The sequence below is a fragment of the Nelumbo nucifera genome, chromosome 3 (assembly GCF_055504915.1).
Source record: "Nelumbo nucifera cultivar China Antique chromosome 3, China Antique-T2T, whole genome shotgun sequence".
Classification (NCBI taxonomy): domain Eukaryota; kingdom Viridiplantae; phylum Streptophyta; class Magnoliopsida; order Proteales; family Nelumbonaceae; genus Nelumbo; species Nelumbo nucifera.
In genome coordinates, this window is record NC_142651.1 from 100,358,524 (window position 1) to 100,384,203 (window position 25,680).

Below are 25,680 nucleotides of genomic sequence, written 5' to 3' on the forward strand. Positions count from 1 at the left end.
ATATATAAGTTATAGATTTGAATGGTAATTTTAATGGGATTAGGTATCTTGTGATAATTGGGTTAATTCTAATTAGTAATTAAAGTCTTAAAGGGAAACATTGGAGATCTATGTGTATATGCACGTGCACGTGTGTACACTGTACACGTTGTAATTGGTAAGATTATTAATGAAGAACAAAGTATTTTTGTCTTGTCAGACAAATCATCCTCTATGTGCGTCGTATAAAATCTCCCTAGATGTAGTCAATCTTATCTCTATGTTTATACTTTGTTTTAAACTTTCAGGAGTGTATTTGGTATGCCAGAGTTATATTACCTACATTTTTTTACTCCAGAAATTTTAAGTGATCCAAATACCACAAACAGATCAGAACTCCATATGCACAGCCATTGATTTTTCCATGGGATTCAAAAATAAACAACGGTGTGCAAGTTCCTTTTAATGTGACCCTGGCACATAATAGACCAACCAATCAAATGGCACGCGCAAAAAGAATAAATTGAAAGAAAAAATAATTCAAAAACTCCAAACCCATGTAACCATTTAAATCTTGATCAACCAACTTCACTGAAATGTATAATGCATGCCCCTATCTAGTGAGAGTAAGCAATAAAACTATCAAATTAATTCGTATAGTAGCGAATGCCAGTTCAGACTGATTTACAACCTTAGTAGCCTTGACACTTAACCATCATTTAATCCAACGAGATTATCAGGTATGTATAAAATGAGTAAGATTAACAATTGTTTATGGTGAAAATCCGTAAAATGGGAGGACACTGACCCATCAGAGCTTCAGAGCCAAGTCCGGCGCCAGAACCAATGTACCTACGAAGGTTTCGAACCCACGTCATGGAGGATGCTGGCGGTATCTTCCTCTGCGGTGCATCGTGACCTTCGCCATCGCTTGAGCCGCTGTACATGCTTTCCTTTTTATCTTTGACTCTCACGGGGTGCGTTTAATCTTAAGAGCAATTTGAGTTCCACGGAAACCCTAGAGGCTAAAACCAGACACATGAACGGCCCAAAACCCTAGCTCCCACTTCCGCGATCTGGTTTTCACAAAGTTCCTTTGCTCTGGTCGAGGGTCTAACGAAATTACTGAGTGGGGCTGGAAATGGTGGGAACATCGACAACAACACTGTAACGTTGAAGATCTAAGATCTGTAACAAGTTGTAAATCTTTCCAGTACGGCCATGCCAAAAAAACCGAATGGTCTGAGACCAACTATCGCACTTGATTCCAACCCAGTGGCTTTCAGATAGCCGCGTTATGACTTGTCATGGATGTTTTATGGTAGAACCTCCCCTGGATTTGTTGTGATGCAGCACCAGTATTCTTCCTACGTTCGGGTGGCGGTGAGGATTGCACAGGTGAAATATTTGAACGTGTAGATCGAATCGAACTATCCAATACTTACTTAAACCTCCCTTGCGTTAGGCCTAATTCCTAAAACTTCCTTCGTGGGTTTTGAAATGACTCCGTCATCCCTTGTACGCCGTTTACATGTGAGCTCGCTTCAAGCTTTATATTTTTTAAGGGAAAACCCTTAAAATACTTAAATAACTTTGAAATTGTCTACAATATCCGACATCCATATTTATATATATATATATATATATATTATATTTTATATATTTAGAATAAAATTTGACTTGTTTATATCAGCTTTTAGAAAGTTATTTATTTATCTTTTTTATTTTTTATATTTTTATTTTCTTTTATTTTAAAGGTATAAAAAAATAAGCATTGCATATTTTGATTAGATTAATCAAATTGCACATTATTAAAGGGAAATTTATGTTTTCCAATGTATTACATTTAAAAAATACATCTAAGAGAAAGAGCATTTATATTATTAAAGAGATAAGGGGGTGATGTAAGGAGGCTTAGGTATTTTAGGCCCCTTAATGATTAAAGAACTCACAATATAAAACCACAATATTGAAAAAGTAATAAAATATTATTAAATTAATAATAAACTAATAGTGCTATAATAAAATATTACTAAAATAATAATAACATACAAATATATTAATTTATCAAGAAAAAGTGAAACAATGGAAAATGATAATTATATTAATAATTTTAGTATTATTTATTTTAGTAATTTGTTGTAAAAATAATTTAACAATTTTAGTAATATTTTTCCTATAGTGTTTTGTTGTATTTATTTTACTTTATTAATCATTAAACGTTATAATTAAAGTAATCTATAGATTAACTTTTTTAGTCATAATTAAATTAATCTAAGTCCAAGCTCATAGTTAATACTGTGAAACAAATCTCCATTCCCATCTTTGTCCCCATCCTCGGTTGGGTATCATTATCAATCGCCATCAATCATTGCCAAGGCAATATCCATCTCAGCCCCATCAGGTCGGGGAAGATAAGTACCCAATGGGTAAATTTTAGCAAAATTTTATCTAAAAACCATTAAAAAATAAATTAATAACAATTAGTAGTTCATAAAATAATAATAATAAATAAAAATGGATTAAAAATAATAAAATAAACCACTTGCACTCCATTTTAAAATGATAAATTTTAATTAAAATATTAAAACTAATAATGACCTAATTATAAATGTCTTAAGGCTCTTATTTATGAATGATCATTTATACTTAGCATATTAACCTTGCTAAACCAACAAATTTTCAGGCTCAATCAACTATTTTCTTCTAAGATAGGTCTATCTCGTATCTACACCAACTCCACACAATGTAGATAGTAGGATTGTAAATGGTTTGGATTCAAACCATAACCAATTGCATCCGCGTCCGCATTCAATTATGAAATCTAGATCCACATTTGCATTTGATTATTATGTTGGGTTTTGGGTCATCTTTGCATTTAATATGCAACCATATTATTGTCTTTAAAATGACAAAAAAAGTTTTAAAAACCAATTATTTTTAAAGTATATATGTATAATAAATGTATATAAATATAAAACAAAAAAAAGAAGGCATGTATCTCCGAGTTTATACAAGGGCTTGAGAGGGTACTGAAGAGAAGGAAGTACGATTGTTTGGACGGGGTTGGACGTCGGCGAAAAACCCGGGTGGAGGTTGTCGAGGCAGGTTCCATTGGAAGGAGGCATTTTTTGCGCTAGGTTCGGTGGTGGTGGTGCGGTTGGGGTAGGCTTTGGGATCGGGAGGCCTCCCTTGAAGGAGTATGACGAGAAAGTGCTGGTTGAAATTTATAAATCTCTAATGGCTCAATGATAGTTAGTGCCTCACGATGCAGGCAGACTAGCTGCCCGTATCTCATGTCGATGGTGAAAACTGAAAAGGGGTTTTCCTTTTTCTACTTCCCTTTCTTTTTCCTTTTCACTTCTTTGTCTCTCTACTTTTTTTTTTCTGTGCTTCATTATAGTTTTCGGGGATGTTGATTATGGTCTTCGAGCTATAAGCTAATAATGAGGCTACTTTTACTGAGCTCCTTGCTCCTCCAGTCATGTGCATAGAAACCAGAGCTCTGGTTTGGCCTCGGCCACGACGTCCTCAAGGGCCATCAATGGCTGAAGAGCGCAAACGGAGTCCATTTTAGTAACGATTACACAGGCACTGGCTTGCTTAATGGCGGCAGCACAACCCTTGTCGGCATCTCCTTACCTGCTGATAATTGCTACTTATCGGCATATCCAATCAGCGTATCAAATCGAGTTGCAATGGCCTGCTTGTTCTTGTTCTCGCTTGGTGACTGGGTTGCAGTCCTTGCCAGGTGTGGCAACCGGCGTATTAGACCCATAAGCAGGCAATGGAGAAGCTGCTAGAGATCGCCGCTTCTCTATTCTCGTCGAACAAAGAGAGTAGGAGAATGGAAAGAAAACAAGCAAACGAGAGAGAAAGAGAGAGCAAACGACGTAATGAATACATAAAAAATGTAATTTTTTTACATTGGTTATCGATGTAATTAAACGGTAAAATGTAATTTTACACCGATTTTCAGTGTAAAATTACATGACCAAATGCCTGCAAAATCGAAACAGGGTGCAAAGTTTACCCCAATTCGATTCTACACTGTTCCTAACGCAGCCTAAAAATATGCTTTTTGAGAGTCCATGTTGTTAGCAATTGAGGACTATGAGGTTACTTAGAAGTATTGTTGTGCATTGAGTAAAGCTAGACACAAAATTGCTCCTGTAGGGCAGATAAAACATAGATTCTTATGTAACTTTGAAGGGTTTGGTAATTTAAATATGGAAAGATATTGGAGACAGATAGGTTCTCAGTATCTCCCCAATATGGAAAACCTACATTGGAATTGTCAAAACCTGGGATAAGTGCATCGATTTCGATGTCAGTAAGCATCTCCCCGTGAGGAATGAGCAACAAGAATAAACATAAAAAAAAGAAAGGGAAAATTGAAGAGAGAGGGGGGAGAATGATGTATCAAATAAAAAGTAGAGGGGGCAAGTGTCATAGATAAAAAATGACACGTGTTAATCTTATAGAAGTCCCATAGTACACATTTTGCTTTAAGAGTATACTTGGATAGATTAGATTAGATTGTTGATAACCATCAACAACAATGATGCAAACAAATCAGATAGTGTATATTTGAATATGATCAAATACTACACAAATCATAAAAATGCAATATAAACATATTTATAAATAAATAAACACACAGACACATGTATGTATATATATATATATATCAGATTGTATACGTTTGGATAGGAGTGGTTTGAATTGGATCCAATCCGAAAAGGGGATATCCAAACCCATCATCTCCTAATAGTGAAATATGATCATTGTCCTCTTATTCTTTCTACTTTACAATACAGGCGACAGAAGGATATTCCACTTAGCTTTAAATCCTATTGGACATGTTGTTGCAATGTTTTCATGATCAAGTGGTACAAAACTATAATTCTTCTCGTTTTGGTTTTTTCTTCAAAAATGTAATTGTTGTAAACTTTCTTTACGAAGTTGGACGTTTCAAACTCATGGTCATCTACAACAAAAGAGTAAATCTTTGTTATCTAGGATTGGATATCTTCAATATCCAGACTTAACCTCCGCTAATTTGGAAGAAGATAGGTCATTGCGAAGAGAACTTGATCAAATACTCAAACTTTAAAATTATTATTGGCAATGAGGTGTTAAATGTAATTGGTTACAAGTAGGTGACCGAAAAACCTAGTTCTTTCTTTCATATGTTTAACATGGGGGGAGGAAGAATAGTATTCTTTGGATCAAAGGTAGTCAAGGCCATAGGACCTTAGACCCTTATGTTATTGAAATAACTATCGCATATTATTATACCAGTCTTTTTACATCTAAAACAACTGTTTTCCATGATATTAGTGTAGATCTTGCTCATTGTGATATCACTCTAGCTGATAATGAATTAAAATGTATTGTTTCTTTTGTGGAGGAGATCAATAATGCTTTATTTGCTATAGGTCCCACTAAGGCCCCTGTCCTAGATAGACTTTCAACTTTATTTTATCAACAATGTTGGAAGGATATTGCTTTACATTTGGTTAGTTTTATCCAATCTATTTTTTCTTACATCATAGACAAATCAAAGCTATTAATGATACAAACTTAATGTTAATACCCCAAAAGAGTAGGAGTTGAATTGGTAATCGATTTTTGGCCTAGAGGCCTCCCTAATGTCACTTACAAATTTGTGACTTACGTTAGACAATGTTGAATCGGATCTAGTGGCTGGCCAGTTTTTTATAAATTTTCTTACCCAACTTAGGAACCGGTTTCCTGGTTGAAATATTAAATTTTGGGATCGATATTGCATTGAATTGAACCAAAATTCAAATTCAAATTAATTTTTTATTATATCAGATACCGAATCTACAAATGCAACTCCCATAGTGGTAGTTCATGCCCAATGTCATACCCGAACCGGCCTTCCATTGAAGATGGGGCTGCAGTGAAGTGAAGTCAGTTAAACAATGCAGTTTTTGCACTTCAAACCTCCAATCTTCTTGCGATCAATGCAACGGTGTGGATCTTCTTAGGACTAATGGTTTTCTCCAAATAACACAATTAGGAATATGAATAAAAACATCTCTACTATGGTTGTAACAAAATAGGGTTTTATGGGAGCAATGGAGGTGAGATAGAGGTGGAAAGAGCTTATTATATAATGGTTTTATCATCCCCCTCTTCCCTTATACAAAGCACTCTCCTACCCTTGTTGGGATGGATTATGACTTGTGCTTATAAATAGACTCTATCTTATTAAAAAACGAGTGTTCCATACCCATATCCATGACTTATATTGGCCCCATGTCACATTGTCATGTGCCTAATTTTTTAGTTTGTATTAGTAATAGGCCTTAGGTCCATTTTCTTTAATGGTTCACTTTTTTATGCGTTGCAAGGCTATGTATGCCTAAACATTGTGTGATGCATGACCCACAAAGATCTTACGCAAGTCCATAAATGTTCGACCTCACCCCTATAAGAGGTTAGGCTGTAAAAGTCTTACCCAATCAGCTTGAGTTCAATTGGCCCCAGCATTTACATATAAATGATCATTAGATTTAGCCACCATAAGAGGACCCGACGATAATGGACTTATGTAAGACGATACCCATTAAGTAATCAACCATTGAATGGTCTCTTATACACAACTTTTTGGTGTATAATAATCAAAACATTTGTCAGAAGGAATGAACTATTCCCTGATTATAAAATGATGTGGTATGCTCTATACTTTAATGGATATCGGGATTAAAACCTTTTAAAACAAATTTTTCATAAAATAGTAATATGACATACAAATACATTTTGCAAATTATATTTCAAATACATTTAAACTCTACTACTGACAGTTTAGGTTTCCATCGAAGAGAGTGAAACCTTAATATTCACTTTGTTTGACAAACATGGTCAATTCTATTAATATGATCACCTATCCAGGCGATTTCCTAAACTGCCCCAACAAGCGAAAATATTTGTCTCTTGATGGATTTCACTGGTTGGCACATTAGAGATATTTTAGTCAAAAACCTAGTGTAGTATCATAATTAAGTATGGGGTTAAGTGCAACTTTCCAGCATAACTAAAAAACGGTAAATGTTTAATGTTTATTTCAAACACCCACTGGTTGTGTTTAGAGTATAGCTGTAGCAACTAAGACAAGCTGGTCTACCAATTTAGCAACACACCAATGTCAACATTGTCAAAATAAAATCCCCAAACATTCTAAACTAACATGAGTTTCATAAGTGTCCACTTTAAGGAATAATTCATAAAAACATACTAGGTCTCGTCCACCCTGCATTGTCCCTGTATTAACTTGACCATCAGTCTTTGCCTCAGGTACGAACCCGAGGCCTCTAACATCTTCCTTCCTTTACTCCTTGCAGGATCGGCCTACCAGCCCTTGGCCACTCTGGACCTCGGACTGCTCAACTACACCTCGGCTTAGGAGCGAAATGACAGTGTTGCCCTCTGCCCATTTTGCCTGACAACAATAACCTATTTAATTAATATCAATTAATTACTTTAAATTTATGTAACATAAATAATTTATATTTTTAATATTATACCCAATTGAACATACATCAATTAATTATTTTATAAGTTTTAATACTCTTTAACCGGATTAATTTAATAGTTTTTATTATTTTTGTCTTTATATTTTTCATCATTATTGTACTTTTAATATTATACTAACAACCTTCCTTAAATAGTTTTTATTTCACTTTTTTTTTTTTTGTTTTGTACTTGTTTAGATGCAACTTTTATGATTTTTTAAATGGTATTTTAATGTAATCAAAATACGGAATGATTTTTAAGAGGACATTATATTTTCAAAATATTACAATAATCATTCATCTCTTTTATTTTCATTTATTACATTTTTTGTGTCCATTTCTTATCTCCTCTCTCTCCCTCTCAAGTTTTAATGTATGGATATTTTTCATCTAATGGGCTTTTCGCATCTTTTTGGCGTATCATCTTTTGGTGGCTAGATCTTCCGCGAGCCAAAAGAGAATAGACCGAAAATCGATTTTCCTAGTTTGTAAACAACTAAAAGACCACACGGAAATATGCACCAAACAGGCCCTCTATTTGAGACTTCTTCATACCTCATTTTAGAGGGTTATAAGAGAGGGGGTGTACTTGTATCTACATTATAAAGTTAAAGGGAGGTGATTGCAATTATTAAAATTCATGTGAGACTTTATTTGTGAGGCATGTGAGAATTTCCTTGATTCATCTAGGGATCAAGTTCGGGGAGGGTTTTGTAAATTCTATAACCTACCCACCTCCCAAAACCTCTCAACCCATACCATTTTAAAATGTTGGATTTTGAGAATTCAAACCCTACTACAAATGAAAACATAAAACCTTCCCCAAATTCAATGGTATGGTGGGTTGGATTTAAAAGCTATGTCTAATTTCCTACTATTTATTATCATATATAAGCAACCAATAAGTAAAATAATACAAATAAATAATAAATTTTCCAATTATTTTTGATTAAGACTTTAGGAAACACATGAACTATCCATTATCTTTTAGATAAAATTTAATATATTATTAAATTTAACAGTTGATACATAAAATTTATGACTCCAAAACAATATATGGGTCGAGTTTAGCCGAATATCATACCGTATCTGTATCTATACGAATCGTAGAATCATAAAATCCGTTATTCAGGCAAAAAAAAAAACCCGCCCCGTCGAGTAGGGTAGGGTAGGGGTAAATTGTACCTCGCTGTATCGCAATCGTATGGCAAATCGCAATACGTAACCGTATTAGGAACTTAGGATACGCCTTGCGGCATTTTGAATCCCGAGTTTATTACGCCCAACAAACGCAGTCTACATAAAGGGGCTTAATGGCGGCAAATAAATTCAACGGAACTTCGCAGCGAAAAAGGAAACTCAACGGGAACTTATCTTCCCTCGAACCACACCGAGCATACCATTTATTTTCGCATCTCGTTTTCTTTCACTTATCAATGCATATTTAATCTTAATCATTCGAGAAAACAAAATGGGGGATTCGCAGCCTCAGCCTCATACTAACATTTTTAGCGTTAGAATCGTCTCTATCGACTACTACATGGCGCCTCCGATCGCAGACCTGGATATCTCTTACAGTAGTTTTCAAGGTATGAACTATAAACCAGAGCTGAAACTAGTATTTATCTCACTCACAGGCACGAGCGCGGTGAGCTCTCGTTATATTCTGCTTTATTTTATCTTTATGCTTTTGGGAATTTGAAGGTGAAAAGGTGAATGAGGTACCGGTAATAAGGATATATGGTTCAACTCCGGCGGGTCAAAAGACTTGCTTGCATGTACACCGGGTATGTTATTTTGTCTGTGTTTATCCACTTATTGATTGGCTCACCACTACTATTATTTCTTCATCACATCAAACTAGTTATGAGGTCTTCATGATGCGAAATTTGATTCTTTTTTTTTTATTTGGCAATATCAAATTATTATTTTTTTTCAGAAATTCATATTCGCAGTAACAGGTAATTGTGTTCTTTTGGGTACTCAAACTCAAGAGAGCCATATTCTGTATGGGGTTGCTACAAATCCTGTTTTGCTATTCCGCTGTATTAAGGATCATATCCTTGGCTATATCAGAATTAGTGAAGGAGTACATCCCAAAACATGTTAAGAAAGGCTGTTACCTATTGTTAAGGTTTTTTTTTGGGAGAAAAGGTGTAAGAGAAAAATACAGAGTGCTCTTGGTGTGAGAGTGAGTTTTTCTCTTGTTTTTTTTCTTCGGGTTGAGAGGAAAGGGAGAACGGATGTACAAGGGTAAGGGTTGGTTTGGGCTGCAAGCCACGAGGTACTTGTATTGTTCTTAGTTTTCTTTCATAGTGAAGAGCATATGTTGTCTCTCCCGCGGATCCGCAGGCGGTAAGGCCAAACCACGTAAATCTTTGTGTCTTTATGGTGCTTGTCTTTATTTGTCTTTGCTTGGATTTTATCATTTTTGCTTATATTAGATTTATTGTTGTTGCTATTTCAAATACTTTGTTATTTTATACTGTGGGTGGTTGTTGTGAGGCCCCAACAAGCATTTGGTTGCACGAAGTGTTCTCAAACTTGAACCTGTGTAGGCTTGTCAGCCTGATATATCTCAAAAGATGTTAAAAGCGATTATAAGTTATCAATAATAAACGAAATGTAGTAGCAGGCATGTATGTTGGGACTTGGGACTAGTTAAGGATGTATAGTTAAAATTAATAGTTATTTAATTTGACGAACAATCTTGGAAAATGCTGAAGGTTTATAAAATCTGATAGCGAGCGATTAGATCAAATTGTTGGTGATATTGTAGAGATTTTAGATAATTATGAACAAGATAAAGGTTGGAAGCAATCGAAAGAATTTATTAAGGTTGAGTGGTGGGAGGATACAGGTTACTATCCTAGAAATTGATTTAATGCCATCTAGTCTGATGGACAAGTTGAAGTAGGAATTTGCAGTGCTTAGCCTCCACAATCCAACAAGTACTTCTTTGTTTTGGTTCACGGGAATAGGGGTATGGAATTGGAATCGGAATGGTCCAACTGTTTGGTTGGGCAGAATCGGTATCTCATTCCCATTCCTGCTAGAATGGCATTCCTCCATTTGAAGGAATGGCCATTCCCTCCCCCTCCGTTGGGAATGAAATCCCATTCTAGTTTATTCCAATTCCGATTCTGATTCCTGTCTGAACCAAACAGACTATGGGAATAGACCATTCTGATTCTGAGGGATTTCAAGACAGAAATCAGAATGGGAATTGGAATAAGCTGGAATGGGATTTCATTCCCAAGGGAGGGGGAGGGAATGGCCATTCCCTCTAATGGGGGACTGCCATTCCACCAGGAATGGGAATGGAATTCCGATTCTGCCCAACTAAACAGTTAGGATTGGAATGGCCCATTCCAATTCCAATTCCAGACCTTTATTCCTGCAAACCAAACGGGTCCTAAGTTCTATAGAGAGTTGCTTTCTTGGTGGATGCTTCATAAAGGCAGAGGGGGATAATTCAGATCTAAGAATAAACATCCAGCCTATGCATGACATTGAGAGGATTCAGATCTAAGAATAAGAGAAGAAATTAGAAAAAGATGAGGAACTAGAGGGTGTAAGAAGTAGCACTTACGTGAAAAAGCACTTGCAATAGGAGCAACTGATTCCTATTTCTCCATTCACATTCCCTCATATACGTGTCATGTAGGGTGTGAAGGCATCACTATTGATGAAAAACTTATAGCTGTTGCAGACTGTAATGGCTTCTTGAAAGATTAAGAAAGAGAAAGAAGTGGATTCACTAGGAGATATCAACGATCATCTCAAACTGTTGGAGAGAAGTTTGGTGGGTCGTTTTGCTTAATTCTGATCCTGATCATGTTAGAAAGCTGAGTGTTGGATTTCTCCTTTTTATCTTTGGCAATGTGGAGGAAGCGAGAGATATTTTGATTCAAGAATAGGGTCTGATGTGTTGCCCAGAGCTCAGGATGGGGAGTTGGTACCCATTAGTCGATGTAATTAGAGACATAGGCCCCTCAAGCTTGGTGCGGTTAAACATATATGGAATTCCTCTGCATGCATGGTGCTTCCAAACTTTTAAAACCATGAGAGATGCGTGTGGGTTCAAGTTTGTGGATTCAAGAACAAGTTCATGGCGAAAGCTTGCTGTTGCTCATATTTTAGTTGAGGCTCTAGAGATGCATTTGGTGCCCACGTCGTTATCCCTGCGCTCTGTTGGAGAGAACTTCGATCTAAGGTTAGTGGTTGAAGGTTCGTATCTGCTAAGATGGGTTAATAACTTGTCTCGGTGGAGGGAGGTAAGTAGCACGTGTTCATTGCCTTCTATTGTGTTGGAAGGGAAGACGAACAGGCAAGTCAGAGAGGAGGGACAAAGGTTGAAGATGAGGGTAGTTTTGGCATTAAAGATAAAATTAATGGTTGTAAGGATGATTTGGCAAATGTGGGGCTTGTTGGAAATGGAGAACATAGGACTCCAAAAAATGGATGTGGAGTCCACTCGAGTTCAGCTAAGGAGGATCGACTTTGCCCACTTGCCTTAGTGGATTGGGGGGGGGGATTATTGAGGGACATATGGAAGGCCAAGAGAAGAAGAACTTGGGGTTAGATAGGGGAGAGGAAGAGTCTCCATATTCAAACATTGAGACGCTTTGTGCCGGGAAGCTGGTCTTAGGGTCGAGCGGGGTCCATATCATGAAGCCCAAGTTTTTTTAATTTTAAGAAAGAAGTGCATTAGCTTGGATTGTTTAAGGGTAGATAAGACGAAGCCATTTATTTGCAAACGCCCATAGGTAAAAAAAATGTAGGATCTTCAAATCTTTTTTCTTGGATAAGGAACAAAAGAGGAAGGAAGAAGAATGGGAGTGGGTGATCTTTAGATATGACAAAAGCGAGAAGGAGAAGGGCATCGAGAAGCTAAAGGCAGAGAATGTTGAACATGAAATTGATAGAAGAGTTGTTTCTGAAGATTGTCCTAGTTTGCTATGATCATAGCAAGATTGATGCTGGTTGGATTTCTGGTGCGGTGAGCCAGACGATGACTGACATTGTATCGGATTGGGTTGTTTTCTCTTCTGAGGAGGAATTTATGGCTTGTGGTCTAAGGAGATTCGTAATGGAGCAAAGGATAGGTTGGGGAGAGGGTGAAAGAAGATGCGATAGGGATTGGAAATGCTGAATTTAGAAAAGTTTTAGGAGTTGATGATGGAGCAAATGAGGTTAACAATGCAACTATTTGCGAATCCTCTCAGGTAGAGTGCTCTGATGCCATTCACAGTCCTTTTGTGGAAGTGGTGATTGGAAAGTTAGTGGTGGACTTAGGTAGGAAGATGGTGGCAGAGAATGATGTGGTCACAATGGAAGAGGAGGCTCCCAAGAAATCCCACGGAGCAAGGAGTTTACACATTGTTCATATTACCAAGATCTTTTCTCGGTTGAAACTTGGATTGGTGGGGTCAGGACCTACAACAAATTACAAAAAGGTTTACACGGGGAGAGGGGGGAAGACAATAATGCAAATATTTGAAGATACTGGAGGTGTGGACTTTCAAGTTAATAACAGTTTGGCATCTCAGATAGATAGCCTTCAGCTTGAAAAAGTTTATGGAATTGACTTCAGTTCTGAGTTTTGGGTGTGAACTACCACTTTGGGAGCTGAAATTTGTGGTATCCGTATCAAGTACGATCCCAATTCAACTTGGACATCAAATTTGATCATCTAAACCTAGATTGACCCTAGAAGAAAATTGTTTCTCCATGAGAATTTTGAATACACCTATAAACCCAGCAAGGTCCGACCTTTTTGGGCTCAATTTAATCCTTGCAACAGTGGGTTTGTATTCAGGCCCTAATGGAACAATTGCGGAATTGAGTGCAGTAATGTTTGGGTTGTGAAAAACAGTACAAATGGGGGTGAAGAAGTTGGTAGTTGAAGGAGATTCCAAAGTAATAATAAGTTGGTTGAAGCAGAATGGAAACCCCCCTGATATTTCAGAAGTGAAATAAAAAAGTGTAGAAGATTGTCAAGGGATATGTGTTTGTTAGTTCAGTGGATTCCAAGAATAGCCAACTGTCTGGCTGATCAGTTAGCAAAGCCAAGGGGTTAATAGGGTACAGTGTTTCTGGGCTCAGATGTAAGCTTAAAGAACAAATTTCTTGGGTTGATTAGACTGAAATCACAAAATGAGTAGCCGGGGCTGCCCATAATTTGTACTTGTCCTCTTCTTATTAATTAATGAAATTTCTGTTGCTTATAAAAAAGTTTTATTTATTTTTTCTTTTTTTTCCAAATAGTTACTCACATCCAACTCCTAAATATATTTGATTTAACTTTTTTTTTTGTAACATGTTTCTGTAGGTGTTGCCATATTTATATGTGCCATGTTCAGATATTTTGCTCCAAACACAAGAAGAAGGTATGGTCCTTGTGCAAACTGAAACACATGCTCTCTCTCTCTCTCATCCTCTCTTTTTTGAAAAAGATGGTAACTTTATTCAAATGGAAAGAGGTACACGAGTAGATGATCACAAAAACTACTAACTCAAAGAATTATACAGGGAGAGAACCACCACTAAACATGTAATCCCTGTGAACACCTGCCTTGGCAAGACCATCAGCAACAGAGTTTAGCTCCCTAGGGACCCAGCCCAACTGTGCATTCAATTTAGAGAGGATGTCTCTAGCTTCAACCAAGAAGTGAGCTAAAGCCCATGGACCTCTGTCAGAATCAGTTAACCACTTTAGTATTTGCAGAATCTCTGTTGTGGACGCCTTCCTCGGGAAGACGTACCATCGCCGCCGGCAGCAACAGGCCCCGGGCCCACTGCCAGCAGCAGCAAGGATTCAGTGAGTATTTGGGGGTTAATCACGAATTTTCACAGTTGGAAGAGTCTTGGTTGAAGTAGGATTCCTTGATTTTATCAAATTATCTTTGATTCACCCTTAAATATTGATTCTAAGTTGTTTTTGACCAAGATAATTATTTTGTAGGCTCATAAAATAAGAGTCTTGATTTAAGTAGAATTTGTGGAGGAATCCTGGCTTGAGTAGGATTTTTTTTTTTTTTTTGAAATAATCATGTTATTATTTTTTGGCTTGGAACAGAAGAATCCTAATCTGAATAGGATTTTTACACCAGAAACCTTAAGTGACGAAAACCCCATTGTGCCTCCGGTTTAGGTTTCTTTTTTTTTCTTTTAGTATAGCATCCAAAGGTGGATGCGATTTACTCACTTTTTTTATTATTTTTTACTTTTTTTCTTTGATGAATAATTTTAATTAAACATCAGGTGGGCCCTTAAGGGTATTAATGGTCAATTTGATTCCATTTGAATTGGAAATATTGTTAGGGGCACAATTTGAAAGCTTATTAAGGTTTTGGGCTTATATTTTCTTTTTATATGTTTAAGAGGGTTTGGATTACATTTTCTTTTTATTTAACCCCCTTTTAGATGTGGTCCCAACCTCTTAATGTATTTAAGAGGGCTTGGGTTTATACTTTCTTTGCATTTAACCTCCTTTCAAATGTGGTCCCAACCTCTTAATGTTTTTTAGAGGGCTTGGGTTTATACTTTCTTTGCATTTAACCCCCTTTTAGAAGTGGTCCCAGCCTTTTAATTTATTTAAGGAGGCTTGGGCTTAAACTTAATTGACCTAAATGGGCTGCTGTATCATGAGTTGTTATGAGACCCACGTATGGCCTGTTGTGGAGCCACTAAATGGGCTAAATAAGTTTGTGTACTTGGGCCCAACTAAAAGCTGTAAGTGGGTCATTATAAAGTTCATTATTCAAGCTTGAAAAAAGCCCATAAATGAGTTGTTACAGAACTATTAAGTGGTCTGCATGCCCCAGCCTTTGTTGTTAACCCTAATGAACAATCCTAATCACATTAGGACTGTAAGACTGCTTTTGGCTATAAAAGACATGAGCTGGCATTCCAGCCTCTCTCTCTCTCTATATATATACATATATATATATATACACACACACAAACACAAGCTTCTCACAAGCTCTCCATGGTTCAAGAGAGAAAGGGAAACCCCTCCTTCAGTATTCAAGTCAAGGAGCTGCTGAAATCTTTCAACAAGAGAGACTTTTTGTCTTCTCTTCAAAATCTGCGATTAAACAAAGAAAGTTTTCTTTGTTTTCTAAAGTGGTGGACAAACAAAGAGAGATTTTTTCTCTTCTCTTGAGGGGAGAAAGCCCTAAACCAGGTTTGATATTATTATTATTATTATTATCTTGTTTTTTGATTGCAGTATAATCACTGCATCAGCATGTCTGCTGAAACAACGTATCTGCTGTTTATTTAAAGCCAAGTTTGCAGTACCACATCAGCATATCTGCTGTTTTTTTAAAGCCAATTTTGCAGTATAATTACAGCATCAACATGTCTGCTGAAACACCATATCTGCTGTTTATTAAAGCCAAGATTTGCAGTGTAATTACTGCATCATCATGTCTGCTGAAATAGCGTATCTGCTGTTTATTAAAGCCAAGATTCGCAGTGTAATTACTGCATCAGCATGTCTGCTGAAACAGCTTATCTGCTGTTTATTAAAGCCAAGGTTCGCAGTGCCGCATCAGCATATCTGCTGAAAACACAAAGAAGAAATTTCTTATCTTTATGTATATATTTTGAAAATTCTGATTTGTGGATCTTATTTTGAACACAACCTATGTTTTGGTCGTCAAAAACAATTAGCAGCTTTGCCAACACTTTGCTATCTTCTTAGCAAATTAAGATCTCTCTGTCGTTTTTTTTTTCAGGTATGTTCACTCTGGTTTTAGTACTAAAGCTTCTTTTAGTACTGGTGATCTTTTGATTAAGGACTTCTCACATGTGATCCCCTCCTTTTTTTTATGATAATTATCTCATTATAGGGATCAGTTTCACCTCCAATCTCATAAAAGCAAAAGAAGAAAACTTGATCTCATACGAATCTGTTTCATCCTTCTTAGATCAATTTTAGATTTAAAGTTTGAATGAAATTTACCCATCCTTTGATGCAAATGTCTTAAAATCATGTTAAACTGATATCATAAGAGAGATTGTATCGAAATATTTGAGTACTGCAGAAATCAATTTTAGGAGATTTTCTTTTATTTGAAAATCATTTTGATATCTCAAATAGATTAAGTCAAGTTGACCTAATTGAAGACTTCCTTGGTCTTAAGTTGATATGTTCTCAATTTCTGATTTGAAATTTTGACCTCATAAATAGGGAAGGATTTAGAGGTTGCCTTGATCTCATGAGGAGATCGTAGCAACATGTTTGAAGATTAGATTGATCTCATAAAGAAATCAGTTTGAAAAAAATACACATTTACTTGGAATTCCTTTTGATCTCATAAGGAGATTAGGTTAAATTGACCTCATTGAAGATTATCTTGATCTCATAAAGAGAATAGGTCAAGTTGACCTTATTGAAGACTACCTTGGCCTTAGGCTGATATTTTCTCAATTTCATATTTGAAAATTTGACCTCATAAAGAGGGAAGGATTTAGAGATTGCTTTGATCTCATGAGGAGATCATATCAAGATGTTTGGAAATTAGATTGATCTCATGAAAAATTACATATTTACTCGAAAATCATTTTGATCTCATAAAGGAATTGATTTGAAATTTTACTGATCTCATAAAGGAAAATACTTTTCATCTTTTAAATAAAAGAGATCAACTTCAGATTTAAGGGTTTTGATGAGTCCAAAAAAGTTAATTTTTCTTAAATTATACTTAGAAATGTTGGGAAAATTGTTTTAATTTGATCTCCCCCTTTCTTTTTAGATGGATACCCTTCAATCAAATGTTTATCACGAGAGAGATGCTAATGATCAACCTCAATAAGTTCTTGTTCTTTATGAAAAAGCCCCTAATGACGAAGGGAATGAAGTGTTGGGCCTAATTTCCTTGGGCCAATGTCTGCTTATAATTTTGTAGCTCCTAAAGAGAACCTATACTTCCTCTGATACTTTGAAGACTACCAAAGAAAGATTTGGCACCATAGAAATATCCACTGTGGTTAGCGGCTCTTTAGATATGCTGCTATTGGAAAAGGTTGACCCTAGTCGTAATGCCATAACTAGAGGAATTGGGATTAGGGTAAAGGCCCTACTTTGCATGGTATGTTGGCACAAGGTATGAGATGGTGGGACTTTCAATTTTCTGGTTGTGCCTCTTTTTTGCCTTAGTTACATGAATGGGCTGAAGTTATTTTGGACAAACATATAGAAGTCTTGAAACACATGGAAATATATGGAGCCGTTGGTGTTTCTAGATACACTTATAATCGTTCTCTTGAAATTTGGCGTGCTTTTTGCAAATTATGGTGTCCTGCGACTAACACCATGCATACTCCCTTTGGAGAGTTGGGGATCTCTCTTTGGGATATGAAAAGGATATGTGGTTTACCAATCTTAGGTCTTCCTTATGAAGAATATTTTCCAAGCAATGAAGAATTGAGAAAATATCCTATTGTGGCTGAACTTTTACAACTTTATTCTCAACTATGTGAACATCACTGATTAGAGGCTATTTCCTATTCACTATGGATAGAACACATTTACAGAGGTGACATGGTTTATTGAGTTGTTAGTGAACCCAAGAAGAATACAGGGAAGAAAGGTGTTGAAAAGAAGAGTATTGGGAGTAAAAAATATAACTCTTTCGAAAAACAACTTTTGCCATTATGAGTCTCAAGAGATGGTATGTTAGCAGCCTATATATCCTTATGGCTGAGCCGTTTTGTGTTTCCTCATAGAAGAGGCATTGTTAGACCATTGACATTTTATATGGCTTCTGGTTCTAAAGTTTCCATTGCTCTTGTAGCATTGGGATGCATTTGTTATGCTTTGAGATTAATGATGACGTGCCCAGCTGGCCCAAGCAATGCTAAAGTTCATTTTCCCATGCATTATGTGATTGCATGGTTAGGAGAATCTTTTCCAAATCTCACTAGGAGGCGTCCTAGTAGCGAGTATCCCCGTTCTTATCCACACATGTGTCGCTATAGTAGCATGGGTTGTCGGATCTTTAATGCTTGGGCTGCAAGAATGTTTTTTCAATGTGTGGAAAATTCCCTTTTTTGCTCTTTCAATAGTGGGTTGGAATGAGATACAAAGTATGTAGATACTCATGAGTAAAACCAAAAGAACTTGAGTTTTTGATGTGTATATATTCTCGTATACTTCCGGTATGGCTGAGTAACGAAATTGCTTTAGAGCCATATTATCCCAACAGGTTTGCCCGGTTTTTAAGATATGACCAAAGCATCCCTTGTAATAGGCTATCTTTCAACATTATGGCTTGACCGGGTCGCACTCTTGTTGACTTGGGACAGACTTGGATGCGTTTTTTATCTCGAGGTTCAGGGGTTCATTTTATAATCCCACAAAAGAACCGTTCTGTATGTACCACTTCTACATATGTCAGATGGTGGAGTAGAAATACTCGCACGCATTTTGACCATTCAATGAAACACATTGTTTCAACTGTTTGTCCACCAAAACCAACTCATCCATGTAGTCAAGTTGTTCTTGGTCCTTTAAAGGATGTCTCTACTTGTCTCATTCATGGAGCGACAACTTCTAACCTCTCATCAAAGAAGTTGGTTCTAGTTCTAAGAGGGTATTAGATCATTCAGAAGAAGACTCAGATATTTATTTTAAGTGAGCTCGATATCCACGCCCCTTGACTGATGAATAGAGGAGGATCCTTTTGATCTAGAGAATTTTCCCATGGTAGGATTGTTTTGTTTTCAAATTTGTTATCTTTTTTTTATTATGTTTTTTTTTTGATGAATGAAATTAGTTTTATTAAATCAGATATCAATAATACAATCAGCCTAGGAGGAGGCACGAGATGTTACCCCCCCTAGGACTGAACCATATACACCAAAACTGCCCAGGCCGGAGACAAAATTACAAAGTAGCCCAAAAAAGATCTCCCCTTGACACCCCTTGCTTGGCCAAAGAATCAACCATTGCATTTGCTGATCTTCTGACCCACCGAAACCTAACAGTCATATTCCTTGTCATCCATTTAACTTTCTTTAGCAGATCTCTGTAGCCCCAACAAGCTGTTTCTGGGCTGATTAGCCAGCCTACTACTACCTTGGAATCCCCTTCTACTAGCAGATTGGTCACTCCAATTTGACTAGCCATCTGTATACCTTGTATCACGCTTTGCCCTTACTGAATCACCTTCATCCACTGGTCCTGAAAATAGAGACAACATATTGCTGTCTTTGTCTCTCAGAATCCCACCTATTCCCGAAGGCCCTGGGTTACCTTGGCAGCTACCATCAAAATTCAATTTTACCACACAATCTGGGGGGGGGGGGAATCCATTCAGCTTATTTTAGGAAGAGAATGCTTATTATGTGTTCAAAATACTTATTTGTTTATTATATCTTTCTTCTTTTTTAGGAAGAGAATTCTTATGAAGGTCAAGACTTTCTTAGCATGCTTGGCCTTGTATTACGGAGTGAGGATGAGCAAATATCGCACTCTATAGAGAATACTTCTTTACAAGAAGTGTCAAATCCTTATATTTTGATAGACCAGCTTGACCCTTTTAGCAATATAATGGTGGTATATATTGATTCTGATAAATTGCCATCTTCGGAAGGTGGTGGGAAGAATTCCTATGTGGTTGTGAACACATCGACAATAGATGCTTCTTTGCCTTTAAATGCTCATTTATATCCTTCAAGAGGTAATGAAAAGAGTACAAATGTTGCATATCCCATCGCTACAATTTTTTGGAAACATGATGCTTCATATGGTGGAATTTGTGAATCACAACCTCCAAGATATCTTAGGAATTGTAAACACCTTGCCCTCTGAGACATTGGCTCTTCAGAGTAAGGAGATTTGCGGTGATCTTTCTGTATTGCAATCGATGGTGGCTTGACTCCTGTCTTTCAAACAAAGATGGAAAGGTTTTCCAATGCCATGATTGAAATTTTATTTATGGCAAACGACCTTTGCTCTCGAAAAGCGGAGGTTGCAAAAGGCTCCGGTATAGATGAGCTCAAATATCGAGAAGTCGTTTCTCGTCATAAAAAATGTATTGATCGTATTAATGTAATTCACAAGAGACAAGATGACAAGGACTGTTCGGAGGTAGCTTCAAAAGTAACTGAGTTTTGCATGAAGCACAAAGAGTCTGAGTACCAAGTTAGCAATTTGAAATGTCATCTTGCTGAGGGATGAAAGAAAGATGAAGCCTTGAATGCAGAGAAGTCTGCCCTTTGACTGTGAGCTCATGGAATGTTGGGAACGAGAAATTCAATTGAAGACTCATAGATTGGAAATTGGAGAGGAACAAATAAAAGCTCATGAAGCTTGTGTAGCTGCTTATGAAAATTTACTTAGCTTGTATGAGCTAAAAAAACAACTCTTAAAAGATATTTGAGATTTGTTGATAATTTATTCATTTATCATTTTCATTTTTTTTTTATAAATGACATCAATATTCAAATGGAATATATATTTTTATTAATGTTGTGGCTGGACCTATATTAGGCTGCCTTTGTACCCGTTTAGGGATCAAGCCTCCAATAGTTTAGTCACTTAAGAGCGATTAGTGAGGTATTTTAGTGGTTCCACCTCATACCGATACCATTGATGGTTTATATAAGCAGTTTAGCCATGTGCAGACATGGTGGATTTTACTCATTGGTTTAACAACATAAAAGGTATCGGTAGGTCTTCATTTAAGCTTTCTTTTTGTTTAAGCGTAAAAGCGCTTAATGAATTTACCATTTACACATCGGTAGTTTACTTGACCTTCAATGACTACATATGGATCCTCCCATTTGGGTTCGAATTTCCCTGGAGTTTTCCTTGTGACTACGATAGGTCTTCTGACAGTTAGGACTAAATCTCTCACTACAAATGACCAATATCTCACCCTTTTATTAAAGGCACCTGCAACTTGGGCTTGGTACACTTGAAGCCTTTGTTGTGCTATGAGCCTCTTCTCATCAAGGGCTTCTAATTCAGCAAGTCTTATCCTTACATTCTCTTCTGCATGTGTGAATTATGTTGTGATCCTTAAAGAAGGTAGCTGAATTTCTAGAGGAAGAACAGCCTCTGCTCCAAACACCAAACTATATGGCGTGCATCCTGTAGCCGTCGGTTTTGTGGTATAATAAGCCCAAAGAGCTTTAGGGAGGCGCTCATGCCAGTCTCTTTTTTTTTTTGAAACCATTGTCTTAAGTATTTTGCAGAGGACTTTGTTAAAAGCTTCTGCTTGTCCATTTGATGTTGGATTATAAGCTGCCGATGTAGTATGTTGGAATTTGTATTTCTTAGATAACTTCATCATAGCCTTATATTTAAAGTACGAGACATTATCTGATATAATTTTGGAGGGAATTCCATATCTGTATATGATATGGTTTTGAATGAAGTTGGCAACATCAATTGCCCTCACCTCCTTTAGCGGAATTGCCTCTGCCCAGTTAGAAAAATAATCTGTAGCAGCCAAGATATATGAATGTGATTTTGAAGGTAGTGGTTTAAAAAGACCGATGACATCTAGGCCCCAAGCCTCAAATGGCCATGATAATGTTGTAGGGTGAAGAGGCATGGGCGGTTGATGTATGAAATCGCCATGAAGTTGACATACTTTTGTTTTTTTATTTTTTCAGAAACGATAACTTTCATTAGAGATAAATTAAATTGAAATACAGAAGTCAACCCTTATTAGAAAAGGTTGATCCAATAAACATCAAACATTACAACACTGCCCAATAAAGTCTCTCCCTTACTGTCCCTTGTTTTGCTAGGGTGTCAGCAAAACCATTTGCTGATCTCCTTACCCACTTGAAGCAAACACCCACCTCCCTTGTTGTGCTAAGAATTTCCCTTATCAGCTGTCTATATTGCCAAATTCCCAGCTGCCCTAATTGCATCCACCCAATTACCCACTTGGAGTCTCCCTCTATCTCAATCTGCTGTAGCCCCAATTGTTTGGCCAGTTTTACACCTTGATGTAGTTCATAGATTTCCGCTCTTAAGGAATCTCCAATTCCTACTGGACCTGAATACAGAGCCACTATCTTGCCTTCATTATCTCTGAACCCGGATTACCTATAGAGCTTCCATGAAAGTTTAGTTTCACCCTTTGTTGTGCAGGTGGGGACCAAACTTCCTATATCGTAGCTTTGGGAGTAGTAGTAGATGCCACAATACCCCAACTTGTATAAATGTCTTCAGCTGAGAAATCCTTAAAAAGATCACAGGATTTCAACCAATGGATAACCTTAGTAGTTACTCCTTCCATAACCTCTTCCTTGGATCTACAACTACCTTTGAAGATCCTATTCTTTCTTTCCTCCCACACTGACCACAATACAACAGCTCTAGTGGCTCTCCACATAATCCTTCCACGAACTGTTGGCTGCCTACAAAAATCTGGATCAAAGAGGTTCACCATGCTCGAGGAGGGAGTCCAATTGCAGCCAAATAGAGAAGAGAACCAAGTGCAAATAAAGAACACAAAGGGACATGAGATTAGTAAATGTGAAATTGTCTCACCAGAACCCAAACAGAGACAACAAACATGGGGGGAGGCACATATTTGGCCTCTTTTTCTGCAATAAATCCAAGGTGTTGATTTTTTGGAGTGCCACTTCCTTGCAAAAGGCCTGAATTTTTGGGGGTACAGGGCTACCCCACACCTCCTTTGAAGGAAAGTTCCCCACAAGGTTAGAGGTCTGAAGCAAAATGTTATAGAAAGAAGAGCAATTGAAAAAACCAGAAGGGAAAGGTTTCCAAATTTGCAAGTAGAAGAAAATTGTATTGCATCTCGAATCATAGTAGGCCGATAATAACCTAACCTTTTTAATTGGCCTGCAACTTTTGGTTTGGCTTGATGAGCTCCACATGTGCTTGAATGAATTTCATATAATGCATTTCTTGCCTCTTCATTAGATAGACATCTTAACAAGATTCTACCAAAGGATCTTCTATATAAGGTGTCACCGAAATAAGTGAAATGTGGGGCCCATCGATGTATATCGATTCTTTTCTTTGGATTTGTAGGTAATCTCCCATATTGTAAATAATTGATAATGGGTTGTCTCCAATTTGTTTCTTCTTCGATCCAATACACTATGACCATGTTAACATTGACAGCTTCTAGTAATATACCCCTTAGATTTTTGCAGTTAACACAATTCCTTAAGATGCAGATAGCATCTAAGATGATAGTGGGCCAAACATAGCCCAATTCTTCTAAATGGCCTACCATTTCAGGGACTTTTTGATGTACATCACACTCTTTTGCGGAGAGCTTGTTGGACTTCATCTTCAGAAAAACACTTAAGTAGAATTCCATTTATGGATTTTCTATACAAAGTGCCTTTTATATATTTATAACGTTCAGCTTGGCGTAGTACATCAATACTCTTTCTAGGATCTACCGGAATGAGCTCATCTTGTAGATAATTGATTATGGGTGTTCTCCAATCTGAGGTTTCTCCTTCCGATTGAATTGTGACAAAGTTCACAAGCTCAGTTTCCCAACCTCTTTTGCTTATGGGGGGAAGAACAACCTTATCATTTTCTGACCTTGGAATGTGGCTCACTTGTATGCTGCTGAATTGAGATATCAACTCTCTAGCTCTTTTAAAGTAGGGAGTAAACTTAACTTTTTAACCCCATACAATTCATTTAACTGATTAACCACCAATTGAGAATCTCCAAAGACTTGTAAATATTTAATATTCATCTCCTGAGCCATTTCTAAGCCGATAATGGCTGCTTCATACTCGACTGTATTGTTTGAGCATAATGATGTGAGGGAGAAAGAATATGGAATTAAATCTCCTGTGGGAGTGATGAACACAATCCCTGCTCCTGTGCCTTGTTTTGAAGAAGCTCCATCAAAATAGAGTTGCCATGATCTTTCAGTTTCTATGTATAAGACCCTTTCGTCTGGAAGGTCTTCTGAAAGCTCAATGTTGTCTTTTACAGGATGAGCTGCTAAGAAGTCAGCTAAAGCTTGTCCTTTTATTGCATTTAAAGAAACATATTTTATCTCGAACTCAGATAAAATAAGTGACCATTTTTCCAGTCTCCTATTAGAACTTGCAGAGAGTAAATATTTGAGAGGACAAGCTTTAGAAATTAAAGTAACTGGACGTGCAAGGAAATAATGTCATAACTTTTGAACAACAAATACTAAAGCTAAGCTTATGTGTTCAGCCCCAACTAAGGTCATGCTTTGATAATAAAGGGCATTTTCCCTTTCTTTGTCATTATTTTGAGCTAATAATGCCCCAGAGAATTTGGTGAAGTTGAAATATATAATATTAATGGCTTTCCTTTTATTGGTGCGGCAAGCACAGGCGAGTTTAACAAATAATTTTTTATGCTTTGGAAAGCATTTTGACATGCTTCATCCCATATAAAGGTGTATCCTTCCTCATCAATTTAGAGAAAGGGTGGCATCTACTAGACAAGTTGGAGATGAATCTCCTTATATAAGCAAGTCTCCCTGTTCTACATCCGCTGCTTCATTTATTTGATTCGGGAAGTTAGTGTCTTAGTTTCTCTTCTCCTCCCTTTTTTCTTCGTCCCGCATGGAATTCTGTTGTCTTGCCTCTGGCTTCTCCGCCACCACCAGGTAATCCTGCAGTTTATCTGCAGACCCTTTCCATCCTGTTTGGTTGTTACCTTCCGGGATGCAAATCAACTTTCTCTTCCCGTTCCCATAACACTCTATTAGCATTATGAACCATCCTTTTTTGTTATTTCTCAGTTCCTCCAAGAAACTCTTGCTCTCTTTGTTCATCTGTCCCTTCCAACCATTCATTTTTTTTGAGTATATTGCTGCATCAGCAAAGCCTTTTACCCAGGCTACCACTTCTCTAACTAGAAATACTGTGGACTTCTTTTCTTCCCAGATTTTCAGGCAGACCTGTCCATTATTCCTGCAATCTTCAAACACGAACCTCTTAGCCTTACAATCCTACCCCTTCCTCCATCTCGCCACCGGCTTTAACTCCCTCAGGTCTCCTAAGATTTGCCCCTTTTCCTCCTAAGGCCTCTCAGGTCTCCATGATCCCCATTAATTTGGGATGAATAGATAAACACTATTCCCTTTGTACCCTGAAATTTACTTGTTGCATGAATTTTTTCTTTTCATTTTCATGGAATTCATTT

General features: G+C 37.0%; 2 protein-coding genes across 4 annotated transcripts in view; one reads left to right on the plus strand and one right to left on the minus strand.

Annotated features, from left to right (window-relative positions):
• Positions 1-1,392, minus strand: part of FASS (tonneau 2 (TON2)) — a 56,275-nt gene extending 54,883 nt beyond the window's left edge. The window contains exon 1 of the mRNA XM_010245255.3: positions 788-1,392. Within this exon, the coding sequence (XP_010243557.1) occupies positions 788-926 (139 nt within the window). The 5' untranslated portion in view covers positions 927-1,392. The remainder of the gene's footprint in view (positions 1-787) is intronic.
• Positions 1,393-8,792: 7,400 nt separating this feature from the next.
• REV3 (recovery protein 3) overlaps positions 8,793-25,680 on the plus strand; it is a 139,523-nt gene continuing 122,635 nt past the window's right edge. For all 3 annotated transcript variants that reach the window (XM_010245254.3, XM_088900856.1, XM_088900855.1), the window contains exons 1-3: positions 8,793-9,112; positions 9,228-9,310; positions 13,858-13,915. In XM_010245254.3, the coding sequence (XP_010243556.1) occupies positions 8,995-9,112; positions 9,228-9,310; positions 13,858-13,915 (259 nt within the window). In that variant the 5' untranslated portion in view covers positions 8,793-8,994. The remainder of the gene's footprint in view (positions 9,113-9,227; positions 9,311-13,857; positions 13,916-25,680) is intronic.